Genomic DNA, 16,721 nt, shown 5'->3' on the forward strand with positions numbered 1-16,721 from the left:
ACAGCAGAGTGAGTGACCCCTTGCTCAAGCCAGTGACCTTGGTCTCAAGCCAGTGACCATGGGGGTCATGTTCATGATCCCATGCTCAAGCCAGCAACCCTGTGTTCCAGCTGGCGAGCCTGCACTCAAGTAGGATGAGCCCATGCTCTAACTGGTGACCTCAGGGTTTTGAACCTGGGTCCTCAGTATCCTAGGCTGAAGCTTTATCCATTGCACCATCACCTGGTCAGGCCACTGTAACTCCTTTTAAGCTTAGTCTCCTCAGCCATAGAATGGACATCACAATGCCGATTATTCAGAGTTGTTAAAAACAACCTGAGATGATATAAACTCAGGTGTCTGGCATGTGCCCAGGACAGAAAAACTGCAAAGTTTTGGCTGATACCTATAAAATGCCATCCTATTTGGGCTGGAAGGTTCAGCAGAGGGTCATTCAGCCCAGCTCTTAGTTTTACAGGTAGGGAATAGCCTCGGGGAGAATAAGCAAATCGCCCAAGATCATCTGGCACCTTGAGTTTCTTGAGAGCTCTTAATCTCAATGAAGAATTTAAAATTCCTCTGTGTACTAGAGGGGGTGATGAGGCAGATGCCTGACACTGTGGGTGGCCTTGATGAAGGAATTCCTGGGATAAGATGCTTTTGAAAAGGAAATTAGATATGCCAGGTGAGGTGCCATCGCACCTGAGTATCTTGCCAGCCAGAAGCCCATTCTGAGGACATAGTGATTAGTGAGAAAGTTCCTGAAGCTGAGCCATTAGTGGCTTTCCTAGCGACACCAGGATTTTATTTTTTAATGGAATTTATTGGGGTGACACTGGTTAACATAATTACACAGGTTTCAGGTGCCCAATTCAATAACACATCTCTACTCTCCATATTGTGTGTCCATCTTCCCCAAGTCAAGTCTTCATCCATGCCATGTATCACCCCTATACCCTCCTCTACCCCCCTCTCCCACAGCAATCACTGTTATCTGCCAACACTGCAATTTTAAAGACAAACACTTTTGGGTGAGCATTGTTGAGGTCTTCCCTGGGAGGCCCTATCTAGTCTAGCAGCTCTGCAATGTCAGGACTGGAGATGGCTGGCCTTGGGAACTCTCCAAGTCTGGCCTCTGGGCCATAAGGGGCACAACAGTAGGCTGGATCTGGTAGAGACATCTCTGGAAACTGTCCTGTAGGGCTCTGGCTCTGGTGTCCCTGAGTAGCAGCAGAAAGTCAGGGCGTTGGGAAAGTTCAAGTCCTTAGTGCTAATGGTGATAACATTGGTGATGGTGACATAGTGGGGATAAGCATTTCCTCTCTGCCAGGGCAGGGTCAAGCAATTTTTTATTTTATTTTATTTTGTGTGTGTGTGAGAGAGAGAGAGAGAGAAAGAGAGAGAGAGAGAGAGAGAGAGAGAGAGAGAGGAAGGGAGAGAAATGAGAAGCATCAACTCATAATTGTGGCACTCTTAGTTGTTCATTGATTCAACTTATTTTACATGCATTATTTCCTGCAAATCTAAGATCCCTGTGTAGAGGAAACAGAAGCTCAGAGAAGTTAAGTGGTCAATGTCACATAGCTAGTGAGCACCAGGATTCAAACCTAGACCTATTGGAGTCCAAGAGAGCCAGCAGCCTGTAAGTGCTGGAAGAAAGAAAAGCAACACTGACCAGCGCCTTCAAGGGATATATATTTTGTTGCTATTTTTACAGATGAGGAAACAAAAGGCCAGAGAGTTTTTGCATACTCCCAATGAGGTCAGGCACCATGCCAAGCACTTTACCTATACTATTTCCTCAGTCATCATAATTGGCCTACAAAGGAAGTAATTTTATGATACCCATTTGTATAGGTGAGGAAACTGAGGCCTGGGACTCAATGGGAGTTAAAAACTCAGCATTCTAACTAGAGAGCCCCTATGCTTAACTTTCTGAATTGCCCAGGACTAGAACAAGGTATGGCAGGGCTGGTCCAGCCCCCAGGACTCCTGATTCCCAGGCTAGTAGTGCTCCAAGGTTAGATGTGGACTCTTTGTTGGAATTCATTGTTCCTTAAAAGCACGTTGGCCTAAAGCCCAAAGAGTGAAATCACACCCTGCGGTTCTGGGAAGCTCAGATGGGAGAAGGAAGCTCTTGCTCTGGTGTTCAAGTCTGAGCAGGTGTACTGGAACTCTCCCTGTTTCCCTCAGTTGGGAGGGAGCCTATGCTGGGGTAGGGTGGGGCAGCCCCTGTGAGTACAGGTGGGGGGAGAGCAGGAGACAGGCGTGCCCAATAAAACAGGTCTAACTCTTCCCGCCTTCATGCCTTTATCCTGGCCGTGCCCTCAGCTCCTACCTGGCAAACAGCGGGTCATGATGATGAGAGTTCAAGGCTGGAGTCAGGAAGCCTGAGTTTGGGTTCTGGCTTAGGCACTCAATCCACATGCACCTTTGACTCTGGGCATTTTTTAATCTATACAATGTGTGGTGGTGATGGTAGTGTGTGTGTGTGTGTGTGTGTGTTGGGAATCAAAACTGTCCAGTTTTTAGTTAATATTTTATTTATTAACCACTTCCTATGTGCCAGGCACTGGAGACATGGCCAGTGGAAAAGCAGATTCAAGCCCTGCTCTCATGGGTCTTGGAGTAGAGCAAGGAGAGATATGTAAATCAAATTGTCACTGAAACAAATGTAAAGTGGCAACCAGGGCCAGTGTATTAAAGGAAGCCCTGCAGAGAGCCCATGTGGTGTGGGTGGGAGGAGAAGGAATGGGTTGACAGTCTGAGAGGCAGTGGGGAAGGATGCCCTGGAGATGTGGTTACTAGGTGAATGGCCGCTGGGCAGGAAACAACACTGGGTGTGTAGAGAAAGGCCCATTGTGAGAAGGTTCATCTGAAGAACTCAGAGAGGGCCAGGCTGGCAGGAATCTAGGCACTTCAACGTATTGTGGGCCATGATGATAAGAGAAGTTACTGGGTTTATTTTGGTTTTTTTTTTTTCGGTTTTAAGGGGTTTAGGAGCTTGCAGGGAGACTTGAGAGAGATTGCCAAATTTAACAGAATATGAGTCAATGCATTTTCAGGTTAAAGACAAAAATGCCTCCCCTTCCTAGAAGCCTTTCCTGATTTCTCCACCTTTGAACTATGGTATTTCTCTTTCTCTGGTCTTGCAGCCCTGGTGGAGAAACTCAAGCCTCTGAGGCAGTGGACGTAGGCCTTGTCTTCCTTCTACTGAAGCGTACTGGGGCTTCAAACGCGGTTCTCCGCCTTCTCTGGCCTCAGTTTCCCCATCAGTGCAGAAGCAGTTGTCTCGATGGACCCGCCCAGCGCTAAGGCAACGTGATTCGCTCTGGCAAAAGCTGGGGGCTGCCCGCATTGCTGCGCAGGGATCCGGCTGCAGGCTGGGGCAGCGTCATCCGGCTTCAGACGTTGTCCTGCCGGCCAGGGGCTGCCGGCGAGGATCGCGGCTCCAGACGTGCCGCAAGAAAGTGGGGGCGCGACCCCCTGCTCGCGCGGGTACCGCGCGGCCCCGCCCCCGCAGCCAGCGGCCTTGCGGCAGCCAGAGCTTGAGCTCCGCCCTCTGCCTCCCTCGCTCCCTCCTCCCGCCTCCCTTGCTTGCTCGCTCGCTCCCTCCCCCCTGCCGGCTCCGCGCTGATTCCGCCGCACGCTGCAGCCGCGGCTGGAAGATGGCGGGGAACGACTGCGGCGCGCTGCTGGACGAAGAGCTCTCCTCCTTCTTCCTCAACTATCTCGCCGACACGCAGGTACGGCCAGCTGGGGCCACGGGCCCGGGGCTAGGGGTGCTGAGCTGCTGGGGTTTGCCGCCGCAGCCGCGGAGGCTGGGACGCAGCGCTGGACGCATCGAGGGGATCGGGGGGTTCCGGGCTGCAGAGCCTCCCTCCTTCCATGCACCCTGCGATACGCTCTGTTAAGGGGGCAGGGAGCTGGATGTACTCCCGCGCAAGCCGGAGCGTTGTGGGCTCTACGGCCACTGGGGAGGCTCTAGCTTTGGTCTCTTGGAATTCGCTCCCCCGCCGGCAGCTGGTGGGGGGGGTTGTACCACGTTTCTTTGGGGAGGTGGAGCCGCGCCAAGGTGTGGGGGACCCTCAGGATAGCTCTGGGTGCTGGAGGCGCGCCCTCAGGCTCCCGGCACTTGCTGCCGTACTTTCACGTGGACTTGTGGCCCCGGCACAGGCGCCTACCCCCGTCCTCGGAGTCCCCTGCTCCTCCAGTCTCTAGTCTCCCCGTGACTGCCCGTCGGCCCCGTGGCTCCTCTTCCGCGCCTGCAGCGCGGAGTTTCTTGCCAGTTGCCCGCTAAGGGCATAGGGGTTTGAGGGGCACGTGGACATGCGGGCGGGATAGCACCTTCCTGATTACGCTAGCCAGCGGAGCGCCGGAGGCGGTGGGGGGAGCTCGGCTGGATGGGGGCGGAAGGACTCTCTGGGGGCGCCTGGGTCCCTCTGCGGCGCGCGGCCCCCGTGCGCTCTCAGTGATGCTGGGGGAAGGGAAGGCGAGGCGGCGTCCCAGGTTCTGGCAGCGCCTGGGAGCCCAGTCGGCGACACGCGCGTGACAGGAGAAGGTGCTCTGGTGTGCCGGGGGGAGGGGGGGACGGACGGAGACGCCGAGGAAGCTGGTGACTTGGAGACCGAAGCGGGGCGCGGGGGTTGTTGGGACAAGCAGCCACCGAAATGCTTTAACAAGGCGTGCGCCCCCCACCCCCACCCTTTCCTTGGTTTCCCCAACCCCATGCCTGTTGAAAGCATGTAAGTTTGGCTCCACAGTTAGGGCTTTTTCTCCCGGCGCCAGGCTGCAGGAAGCCGGGAGAATGGGGATGCGGCGGAGCCGAGACTGAGATCCCAGATGCGGGCACACGCCTGGGCGAGGAGAGGGGCCGTCGGCGGAACGGGGCGCGGCTCGCGAAGGCTAGTTTGATACCTGGAGTCGGAGTGCGGGTGCCGGCTTATTTTGCATAACACTGGAAGGGAAGGGGAAAGCGGAGGGGGGCGGGGGCGGAGGGCAGAGAGGAAAACTTTGCTTCTTGTTGTAATCTGCCTGTCTTCGGGCGGCCGCAGCTGTCATGGGACCGGGTGGGCGGGGAGAGGCTTGCAAGCTGACTCCTAGCCTTGAGACGCGACTTGGAGGGGACGCAGCAGCCGAGACATTCATCTCTGGGCAGACTCCCGGTGGCGACTACCGGCTGGCGGCTAGGATGGCGCGGCGTGACGGGATGTCGCCGAGAGGAAGCCCGCCACGCGCGGGAAGATCACCCCTGGTCCGCTTATAGACGTCCATGCGTCAGGGAGCCGCGGGGCGTCGTGGTCGGTGGCGGGCGCGCTCGGGTGGGTTCCAGTCAGGGGCCGAAGGGACTGGTGGCTTGTGATCGCGCTTCTCAAAGCCAGGGGTGAGTGTGTGCTTAGTGGGTTGAGCGCGCGGGTGTTTGTGTGCACACGCCGCGCGCGCCGGGCGCGTACCTTTACCTCTGACGAAACCGCAGTGGAGCTCCCGCGGTCGTCACCAGGCACCGTCACACGCGTGGAGCGCAGAGCCCAAGTCTGCGCGGACTGCAGATCCCAGCCCCAGCACCACCACGGTCCCCTCCAGCTCCCCTCCCCCGCGGACAACCAGGGGGTAGGAGCACTGGGGCCGGCAGGACAGAGTTGCCCCTGGGAAAGTTCTGTTCGCAGTCGTCGCGCTTGTCTGGGAGTGTTTCCAAGCCTGTTGGGTGAAGAAGGCCTGAAATAGTGAGAGACTTGTTCAGGAACCCAGAGCAAGAACTGGCCATTTTGGACCCGACTCCGGGTTTTAACTCCATCTTCAGTGTTCTTTGGCTCACCAATAATTAATTATTTGCCCTGTTAGTCACCCAGCGGGCCCTACCCAGTAGGCATATTTCATCCAAGGAAACTAGAAAATTGGGTAATCAGGTGTCAGCAGAAGCAGAGCAGTGAAAGTTAATCTGGGACGTTTGATTTTTTTATTTAACCACGTGACAGGCTGAGGCTCTTCTGGTGATCTTTGCCGGCCCAACTTGGGAAATGTAATTGATAGGGAGAGCTTTGCAGCCGCCCCTAGAAGGCTCAGAGAGCCCCGTGGTAAGAAGACGTGGGCGGGCAATCGCGTGCCTCCTCATTTTACAGTTGGGGATAGAGGCTGTGAGGGGTGAGCGGCTTGTACAGGACCATGCAGCCAAAGGGTGACAGAGCCACCCAGGGCTCCTGACTCCAGGTCCTGTGTGTTACCTCGAAATAGCACTGGACTTGGAGTCAGAAGGCCTGAGTGGAGTCGCCTTCCCCACTCTCTGGCTGGGTGACCCTGGAGCAGGCCATTTTAACCCTGGGAGCCTCCCTTCGTCCATCTGTCAAATGGGGCTGGTGGTGCCAGCAAGCGAAGCCAAGGGCCCGGTGGTGGGGGTGAGCACTTTTTGCATGTGAGATGTCTGGCTCCTGCAATTCCCTTTCCTCCCCCAGACCCTCCCTCAATGTCCTCTCCTCCCATTGGAAGCGGTGGAGAAAGTGAATAAAAAGGTAATTTATTGTCTTTATCCAAAAAGACTTAAGTTGTCTTTGGTGGCTAATCGAGACTTAAGATAGAAGGAAGACTAATATTTAGGAGACTTAACTTTTACCAATTCGGGCCGAAGTTCAGAGATCCAGCAGCCCAAGGATTGTGAAAGTTTCTTGGAACGGTTTGGGCCATGTATTCCAAAGGACTTTGGGTTGGTTTCACCTTTGCCCAGGCTGTGCCCCTTGCCTGCAATGCCCTCATCCACGCATCATGCTTGGCCTCTTCTAGGAGGCCTTCCTGGCCTGGCTCGCCTTGCTTTCTTTCTCTTTCCTCTCTGGTTTTCTTAGTTTGTGTTATAAACTAGGCACTTTGTATGTGACTCCTGTGTCCCAGTAAGATTCTAGAGCTAGAGATGTGCCTTTCATCTCTTTGGGCCCCCATGGCACCTGTCACCATGCTGAAACCCTTTGCTCAGTCTTTGGCTAGGCACGTGAATTACAGGGGAAGCTCTCAGGCTGGCTAGGGGGGGACAGCTGGGCAGGGAGTATGGGGAGAGAGGAATGCAGAGGGCTGCAGCTGTGGGCAGTGACTCTGGCTCCAAAGGCCACACTATACGCCCACACTAAATATGGGTTGTTTGAGGTCACTTGTGACATCAATCATAGATGTCCGAAATACCAGAGTTGGCAGGAACTTTATACATCATCTGGTCCAACCTCTTATCATTTGAAAATATTTAATTGTAGAATCGTTAGAAAGTACTGGCAAGCATAGAGAAAGAAATTGAAAATATGTAATCTTACCCAAAGATAACCACTGTTCATTTTTATGTATACTTCCAGACTTTTTCCTTTGCTGTTGTTCCCCATTGATTATATCTTTGTAGAAAAACGGAGTTACTCTTTATATATTAATTGTAACTTAGAATCACACTGCTGTAACTTGCTTTTTTCCTCTCCTCCAAACAATGTACTGTGACTATCTTTCCTTAATATCATAATATCTTAATGGTTATATAGTATTTCATTGACAGTTGAACCAAAATGTATTTAATCTGTCCTTTATTGTTAGTCATTTAAGATGTTTTTTTATTTTTTTTTCCTATTGTAAGCTGTGCTGAAATGAATATCTTTGCATATGTCTTCTCTTCTTTATTTAAATTCCTGGAAGTGAAATTACTCTGTCAAAGGAACTATGCAGGCATTTGGTAAACACATTTCTAGATTGCTTTCTAGAAAGATTGTGCTAATTTACACGCTTACCAGTATTTTATGGGAATGCCTGTTTCTTCATTCCCAGATAACTCTTGGTATTTTCATTGTTTTTCATATTTACTAGTCTGTTCAATAAATTGTCTGTCACCCTTATTGGTTTAATGTGCATTTTTTTGATCGCTTGTGATGCTGAACCTTTCCTCCATATGATTATGGACCATTTATGGTTCTGTTCTATAAAATGCTGTGTTTGTAAAAACTTGGCCCATTTTTCAATTGGTATCCTCTCCATCATTGTTCTAAAACTGGATCTGAGCTGCCAGAAGAGGCCCCGCCACACGGAGAATTGGGAAAATGGGTTGGAGTCCTAGTGTTCACCTGTGAGGTGTAGAATATTGCTGCCTCCACAACCCTGGAAACAGGGCCAGTTTCTTTTCCAAGTCAAAGTTCTAGCCAGCTATGGGAGCAAGTTGAAGTGAAGCCTTTGTTGGGTGTCTTTGTCCCCTCTTCACCTGTGTGAGACCAGAGAGAGTAACTTCTGAGTCCAGAAGGGGACATGGAGGCCTGGTGCTCCTTCACTGGTACTAATGATCGAGATGCCTGTGAAACCCAGAAAAGGCAATGGACCTGCAACTGGGCCCCAAGGGCTCATATTTCCCCTTCTCCTTGGGGCCATCCTCTCCCCAGCTGGTGCAAGCCAGCCGGAAGGTTCCCCCTTGCCAGGATGTGCGTGAGTCACCCTTTTCCTTCTCTTTCTGGAATAATAGGATACGGCTTTGAGTCACAAGCAGCCTTGCAGATGGGGGTTTGGGCTCGGAAGATAGGTCATAACATGAGCATTGAGGGTAACAGCTATCTCCTCCTCCGTCGTTATCCTCGTCATCAACATGTTTTGAGCGTCCTCTAGATGCCATGCACCTTGCCGAACCTTCTCATGTTCATTATTATGTTTTTTATTCATAAAGATTCTACAAAGGGTAGGTGCTATTCCCATTAATTGATGAGGATTGTACAGTTGCAGAGAACTCACTGACCATCTATTGATAGCTTGATGACCATACCGTACCAGTCAGTGAAAGAGGCAGGATCAGTGAGGTGAGGTTTCCAGACTGCTTGACTCCAAGCTCTGTGAAGATGGGCACAGCTTTCTGTTTCTGTCTTTGTATTTCCAGCACCTGGTGCAAATGGAGGCACAGTGCTGAGTGAAGACAGAACTCAGAAATCCCTGTGCTTCTCTAGGCCTCAGTTTCTCAAGTTGTGAAATGGGGCTAATAGGCCCTAACTCTCAGGGTTGAGCATTATGTAATAGAAGGTATGTAAAACGAGCATCTGCCTGCTATCAGAAAACTTGGCATTCTTCTCTCTGAAGCATTTTAGGATGGCTGGATCTAGGGGAGTGCTGACTCCCATCCATTCAGTCTTTTTTTATGTAAAAACAGGATACATAGTTCTTGATCTGTGAAGGTGAAGGGAACCAGAATAAAGCCATTTGGAAGAGAATGAGAGGAGTTGTTTACTGTCTCTCCTCCCTAGCCCCTCACATCCACCCTGTGGACACTCGGTTTGTGTAAAATCAATGGGTTGGCTTGAGCTTCCTGTTCCTCTCCCTCTCTTCTGGTCTAGGTCCTTGCCTGTTCATAATGACTATAGGTTCCTGCAATTAGTACCAAACAGATCCTGGCCACACTAGACTTAGCCCTCTTCTACTTGTCCTTGGCCCTGCTGGCAGACCAGTCCTCTTAGAGTGCCTGTCTGATGCCACTCCCTTCCTCACACATCACCCGTGGCTCCACAGTGCTTTTAAATTAAATTAAAGCTTTTAAGTTAATCCTGATGTTCAAGGGCCTTTCAGGTACATGAGGTTGGAGAGTTAGGACCCAACTTTATCCTCAGTTGTCTGCTTTACCTTTGGAATCCTGGTCCCCCAGGATTATGAACTTTCTTCCTGAAAGCTCAACCTCATGCTCTCCTTTTCTGTGTCCACTGTCTCCATTTCTGTCATCCTGCAAGACCCAGCTCCCAAGCCACTGTCTTGGTGACGTCTTCTTGCTCACCTCCGGGCACAGGTGTGTCCCCTGTGTGGCAGCAGGCACTCACTTTGAAGTCAGCCTTCTTGGGTTTGAGTCCTGGTTCTTCGGTTTGTTGGCTGTGAGACCTTGGGTGGGTCACATAACCTCTCTGAGCTTCCCTTTCCTCACCTGTAGAGATAAAGATTCATTCCCTTATATAAGGTTGTTGCAGGGAGTCAATGAAAATCAAATGACAAAATGGATCTAAAGCACTTAACACAATGCCTGGCATATAATAAGCACCAAATAATAGTTAACGTCTCCTTTTAGACAGACAACATCAAGCGTTACTCAGGAAATCACTCCAGATTGTTAAGCTCTACAAGGGTGTGGATTTCTGTTTGTTTCATTCAGTACTTTTCCCTGTTTGTTTCATTCAGTACTTTTCCCCCACAGTGAATAGACAAGTGTCTGAAGCACAGCCGTCATTCAGAATCCTCACTGAGTGAGCAACTGTGCTGGACCACGAGCCTCTTCAGGGCTGACACTGCTTCTCCTCGTGTACCTTCAGTCCAGGAGTTCTGAGAAGGGGCAGACTAATCAATGCTTGTGGAGTGGCCCGGCATCGCTTCCCCATACCTCCATTCTCATCATTATAATATATTCATCGCCTACTGGCACTTTAAGCCCCTGCTCACACCTGCCCTCTCTGGAAAGCCTTTTAATTTTTAAGTAACTGTCCTTCTGCATCTGCCACTGACGTGGAGGGTGCCACTTATTATCTTGAGGTGCCTGTATTCCCTTACCCTACGACTAGGCTGACAGCTCTTGGAGGGCAAGAAGTAATATTTTTATCCTAGCATCGCGGTTACCCATTAAGTAGATGAGTTTTTGAGCAGAAGAATTTATTTATTTATTTGTTTGTTTGAGAGAAAAAGAGAGAAACATCAGTCTGTTCCTGTATGTGCTCTGACAGGAAATCGAACCAGCAACTTCTGTGCATTGGGATGATGCTCTAACAAGCCATTCCACCAGGGCAGATCCGAAGAATGTTTTATGTGACTAGGTTTCAGGTTTTCTATAAAGAACTTTGTATTTTAAACATTTTACCATGAAAACATCAAACTTATACAAAAGGAGCCAGTGGTGGAAATGGTATAGTGCAGGCATGGCCAACAGTTTTTGCACCTGGGCCAGATTAGAAAGAAAACTTTTTTCACGGGCTGGATGAAATATTAAAATTAAAAAATGTTGAATACAAAAATGATTCGCTTAAGTAAACAAAATTTTATTATGTAATTTATAAATAAATGTAAGTAATTTAGTACAACAAATTAAGAAAAAAATAATGACGTGTTGAGGCGCTTTGTATCACCTATTATTTTTTTAATATCTGACTGTATACTTGTAGTAGGTATTCTTAACACAGCCTCCAAATGTAAATCATTCAATCTTGATCTTGTACATTTATTTAGATTCATTAAAGAAAAAGTTTGTTCACAAATATAAGTTGAGCTGAAGATTACTAAATATTCCTTGGCAAGTTTTTAAAATTTTCATATTTTCCATTATTCAGTTGCTTATAAAAATTGCACAGACGAGTACAAAAATTGTAAATCTTTATAATGGCATTTTTTAAAAAAAAATAAAGAAGTATTGCAAATCCATTTGACCAATTTATTGGAAGTTAACCCTAGATTAGTCACATGCAGAATTCTTTTGCGTGTATCACTATCTTCTTAAATATCTTGATTTCTAATAATCAAAGACACTTCCGCTTCTGAGTAGCTGAGATTTTAACTTTCATTGTTGTACAATGGTTAGATATCGTAGTTTATGTATAACGACTTAAAAGTACTACTTATTACATTTCCACAGTGCGTCGTGCGGAGAATATTAAAAATTTAATCGTGGGCTGCATAAACTCATTACGTGGGCCGTATGTTGGCCATGCCTGGTATAATGCGTCCCTGGGGCCCCGTCCCCTGCTTCAGGTGTCTGTGACCTGTGGCAACTCTTATCCATGCACTCAAGTATTGTACTACGTCGTGTAATTGGTGGCTTTTGAAGTGTATGTCTGAGTACCATCACATGGGTTTCTTCCAATAACTGTGAGGTTGTTTCTGTTTTCCCCATTTTGTAAGTGATGAAATTGAGGCACAGAGGTAAGTCACTCAGGGTCTTGCAATGATGAGCGTGCAACCTGGGATTTGGACCTTGGCTCCAGAGCAGCTCCCTCTTCCGCCAGGGTTTGGAGGGCCCTTAGGGAGCATCCGGTCTACTGCGGCCTTTTCCTGAAGAAGGGGCACTGAGGCACGGAAGGGGAAGCCACCCAGCTAGAGGAGCCCAGGCTCCTGACTCCCTAGTCAGTGCTTTTTCCCTAGTCAGTGTGTGTTTGGGGGGGCGGCAGGGTGTGGGGGGTGTCTTGGCTCTAGGGGAGAGATCAAGTGAATAGTCTTTGGAAAGACGGGGTAACGGCTTGGTGGCAATAGTCCACCCACCTGCTCTGGACAGGCTGCATTTTCTTTCTGCTCTCACTGTTCCTAAACCCTGAAGGCCTCACCTACTCCCCTTGCATTTGACCTTGAGTTTTCTTTCTCATCAGGTGCTCAGGACCACCCAATGAGGGAGACAGGGCTGCATGGTCAGCGCCCTGGGCTCAGAGAGCTGAGAGGAGGGGCCTGGCCTGTGGTCACACTGCTGCACTAGGGACAGGATCTATAGGCTCCCAGTGGCAGCTGGACTCCCACCCTGCCCTCTCCTTAGGGCAGGAACTGAGTTGCTGCCAGGTCTAGAGTAGGAGGCCAGAGTGACTTTTACAAATGGCACGCACAAAGCCTTTGATTAATTATCCCCAAAGGCTGTAATTCCTGCTCAGTCTTTTAGGTAAGAAAACAAACATTTCCTGTAATCATTTAGGTAGCTGAGGGCTTTGCATCCCAGGATTGAACTCTGTGGTCTTGGCATAAGATTTCTTTGTGTCTCAGTTTTTTCATCTAGGTAATGGGACTAAAAATAGCACATACTTTTAAAGGGTGTTAGTGAAGACTAATTGATACCTGTAAAGTGTTTACAAATGCTTAGTCCATAGGAGCCATTGTTAGTATTAAAAAATAGTCAAATACAATGCAATCCAATCTGTAGGTCCTTGGTTCTATCTGGGCCCTGTGGTTTGTCTTTCAGAGTATAATGTCCTTCTATCTAAACTTCTGGGGGAACTGATGAGGAATCATCCAGCCTTCCCAAGTGTTACAATACTGACTTTGAGGATATCACTTCAAGAGGGGAGAAAAATATCGGATAGTGGTTGAGAGCTCTGGACTTTGGAGTTTAACTGCCAAGGGTTTAAATACGGAGTCTACCACTTACTAGCTGTGTGACTGACCTTGAGCAAGTAAGTGTCTGCTCTGACCCCAGTTGCCTCATGAAAATCAGAGATGATAATAATATATTCTTGTAACTACAGAGAGTAAATAATGTCTGCAGCATTGCTGGACACATAGTAAGCGCTCAGTAAGTGGTCGCCACTATGATGATGACCGTGACAATGATGGAATACACTAATATAAATTTGAGCATTCAGGGAGTTCAGGGTGCTTTTGAGACCATCTTGCTCAGTGCCCTTACCTTGAAGTGAGGAAGCAGACTGGGAGCAGACCAGGGGATGCCTTCAGCTCAGCCAGCCGAGGCCCGACAGGACCCCTGTCTGCTATCTGCTTGGCCGGTCTGTGGCAGAGACTCGGCTGTCTGGGACCCACTGTCTGGGAGCTCAGCCGGGCGGCCCTGCTTGGCTGAGACGGATGCTCCCCCAGCAGCTCTGCAGCCATGTTTTCCCCTTGTGCTTGCCTGGCAGAACATAGTCACGTAGCAGAGGGAGAGTGAGGAGATGGTAGAAACCGGGCCCTGAGCAGCTGCAGCAGCCGGCCCACGAGGCGCTCCCTGATGTTGCCATGGCAAACAGCCTTGGCAGTGTGGCTGCTGAGCCTTCATTTCTGGTCTCAGGCTCCTCGCAGGGAAGTGTGGTACCCAGGACACTGCAGAGGGCCCTCCTGCCCTGGCTTCTTGGCACCAAGGATGAGCCGGCCTTCAGGCTTCTAGTGATCCCAGGCCACAGAACCTCTGGTCGAAACATCTGCAGGCCCAGCCTGCACCACCTGCAGAGCAGACTCCTGGATATGGCATCCAAGGGCTCAAATGCCTATCTATCCAACTATTTATCAAATACTGTTGTGGCCATGCAACACTGTAGCCACTGCTGCAGTAGCAGAGCAATACAGTGTTCTTTTAAATGTTTATTTTATTGATTTTAGAGAGAGAAAGAGAAAGAGGAGCATCAGTCTGCTCCTGTATATGCCCTGACTGGGGATCGAACCCAGCAACCTCTAACACAGTATTCTTAACATGGACCCTGGGGTTAGGTGTTCCCAGCCTGGCTTCATCTTCAACAGTGTCCTTTAACTAGTATGGTGATGAGAACAGCTAACAACTGCTAACCCTTGCAAGCAGTTCCTCTTTCAGGCCCTGTGCTGAATTAGTCCCAAGTGCAATCACACTTACTCTCAGAGGAACCCCATGAAGTAGTCCCCGCTGCTGTTGTCCCCATTTTACAGTTGCGTCAGCTGAGGCCAGCTCCAGAGTTTATGGTGCTGGTGCTGCTGTGCAGTTCCTCTCCTGACCAGGCCACCACGAAGGCCCCTACCACGAGACTTCCTTCCCCGCTCTCCACCTCCCGCTGTATCCTTCGAGGACAGCTCAAGTGCCACCTCTCCAAATTGTCCTCAAAAGTGGCCCCTTTTTGCTCTATGATCCCAGAATTTGTTAAGGAGTCTTTGTGTGCCCTGTCCTTACTCTGTAGCCTGTCACGCTGATGAGTTTATGTCTGCCTTCCAGCCCACCGAAGCAAAGCAGGGGAAACTAGCTAAAGGGAGAGAACTTTGATTAGCCTGGTGACGACCTTGGACTTGGCAGGCAGTGAGGGGTCAGCAAAGGTTTCCATTAGTATTGTTATTAATAACGGTAGTCATCGAACAGAGCTAGCCTTTAGTGACCACTTGGTATGCGCCAGGTACTAAGCTAGCACCTTCAGGTACATCATCTTGTTGAATCTTCAGCTACCTGGTAAGGTTGGTCCTATGACGAACACGAAAACCAAGACCATGATCATTTCAGGGACTTGCCCCAAATCACTCAGGAAGACAGCAAGTAAGAAGGCTGGGATTTGAACCTTGGTCTGCCTGGCTTCAGAACACATGGTGTGAATTACTGCAGTGTGGTGTATCTGGCTGAGCATGTAGAAAGGACTGGAATGGGGGTAATGGGTGACAGGGAGGAGGCATCTGTACTTGGCCTCAGTAGGGGAGGGTTTCCTCAGTGGAAATGAATGGACCAGTGCAAGGAGCTCAGAGTGCATCCCTCCAGCTGAGATAAGGCTGCAGAAGAGGATTTGCTTGGGGGGGGGTTGTATGGGGAGAGAATATCCACTTATTCAGGGTCCACTGGGTGCCAGGTTCATCCTTGACCAAGCTTTCCCTGAAGCCTTGTTAAATGCAAAACTCAGATCCCAGCCTGTGATAACCTTTGTTTACACATTTATTCCTTTTTTTTTTTTTTTTTTTTGTATTTTTCTGAAGCTGGAAACGGGGATAGACAGTCAGACTCCCTCATGCGCCCGACCGGGATCCACCCGGCACGCCCACTAGGGGGCGATGCTCTGCCCACCAGGGGGTGATGCTCTGCCCCTCCGGGGCGTCGCTCTGCCGCGACCAGAGCCACTCTAGCACCTGGGGCAGAGGCCAAGGAGCCATCCCCAGCGCCCGGGCCATCTTTGCTCCAATGGAGCCTCTGCTGCGGGAGGGGAAGAGAGAGACAGAGAGGAAGGAGAGGGGGAGGGGTGGAGAAGCAGATGGGCGCTTCTCCTGTGTGCCCTGGCCGGGAATCGAACCCGGGACTTCTGCACGCCAGGCCGACACTCTACCACTGAGCCAACCGGCCAGGGCCTCACATTTATTCTTTACTCCTCCCTATCCAGCCAGGACTGGAGTTCCCTAAGGAAAGGGACCTCACCAGGCTGGTTCACCATCAAACGTCCCCCCCCCACCCCAGTGCCTTCGCAGTTCCTGGCACACTGTAAGCCCCTCAGTAGATATTTGGTGAATATTTGATGAATATCGAATGAACAAATGCTGCTTGATCTTTCAGAAAATTCACCAACCATTATTTGCCTGGCTACAGAGGCCCGCGGTTGGCTTGGAGCTGTACTAGGATGTGTGGGTGAGGTGAGTTTAGGGGCGTTGTACCAGTCCCTACAAGGAGCCCACTGCCTTGTCTCCGAGATAAGCCTTGCCCACAAAGGAATGAAAGGCAAACACTTTTTGGAGCCTGTAGAGCCCTCCGTCAGAACACACTTCCAGCGAACAGGTTTTTGTGGAATGTTAAACTGCTGTTAGGAATCCAGTCTGTCCCAGGGTGTTGCTCAGGCCCAACTGGAGAGGTGCTCAGAGCTTCCGGAGTCTCCGTATCTGAAGGGACGGTATCTGGGCAAATGTCCCTCTGCCTTCCAGGGAGATTGAAACCAGCACCTTACACCGGGCTCATGTCCATTGCCCAGTGGCTTATTCCAGAGGGACTGGGCAGGCTGGTCTCCACTCTGGAGAAAGAAAGGGGCGGATCCAGAAGGTAAAGGAGTGAGGGAGCATGTGGGGACGAGGGACAGCCCTCTCCAGCCCCAGCGGATGAACTCCCTGCTCTATCAATGTTTCCTTGCTCAGAATCCCTTCGAGACACAGTCCTTCCCATATCTGATCACCCTCACCCTTTCTGCTTAGGACCAATTAGCTCTTGCTTTATGCATAATTCTTACAAGCCTGGCAGTCTTGTCCCGGCCTCTGTGACATTGGAATCGGCAAGTACCGTCAGTTCTGTATCTCTGCAGGCACAGGTCAGCGGTACGCTTCCACTAGAGTTAGAAACATGCAGGCTGTGGCCCTGAAGGCCATTCGGAGCTTTTAAGTGAAGGGGCGAAGAGGCGCCGTGT

General features: G+C 50.1%; 1 protein-coding gene across 1 annotated transcript in view; it reads left to right on the forward strand.

The window, feature by feature from the left end:
• Positions 1-3,387: 3,387 nt before the first annotated feature.
• The window catches only part of PPARGC1B (PPARG coactivator 1 beta), a 109,557-nt gene continuing 96,223 nt past the window's right edge, over positions 3,388-16,721 (forward strand). The window contains exon 1 of the mRNA XM_066272976.1: positions 3,388-3,725. Coding sequence (XP_066129073.1) covers positions 3,648-3,725 — 78 coding nt within the window. The 5' untranslated portion in view covers positions 3,388-3,647. The remainder of the gene's footprint in view (positions 3,726-16,721) is intronic.

The sequence above is a fragment of the Saccopteryx bilineata genome, chromosome 4, assembly GCF_036850765.1.
Source record: "Saccopteryx bilineata isolate mSacBil1 chromosome 4, mSacBil1_pri_phased_curated, whole genome shotgun sequence".
Lineage (NCBI taxonomy): Eukaryota > Metazoa > Chordata > Mammalia > Chiroptera > Emballonuridae > Saccopteryx > Saccopteryx bilineata.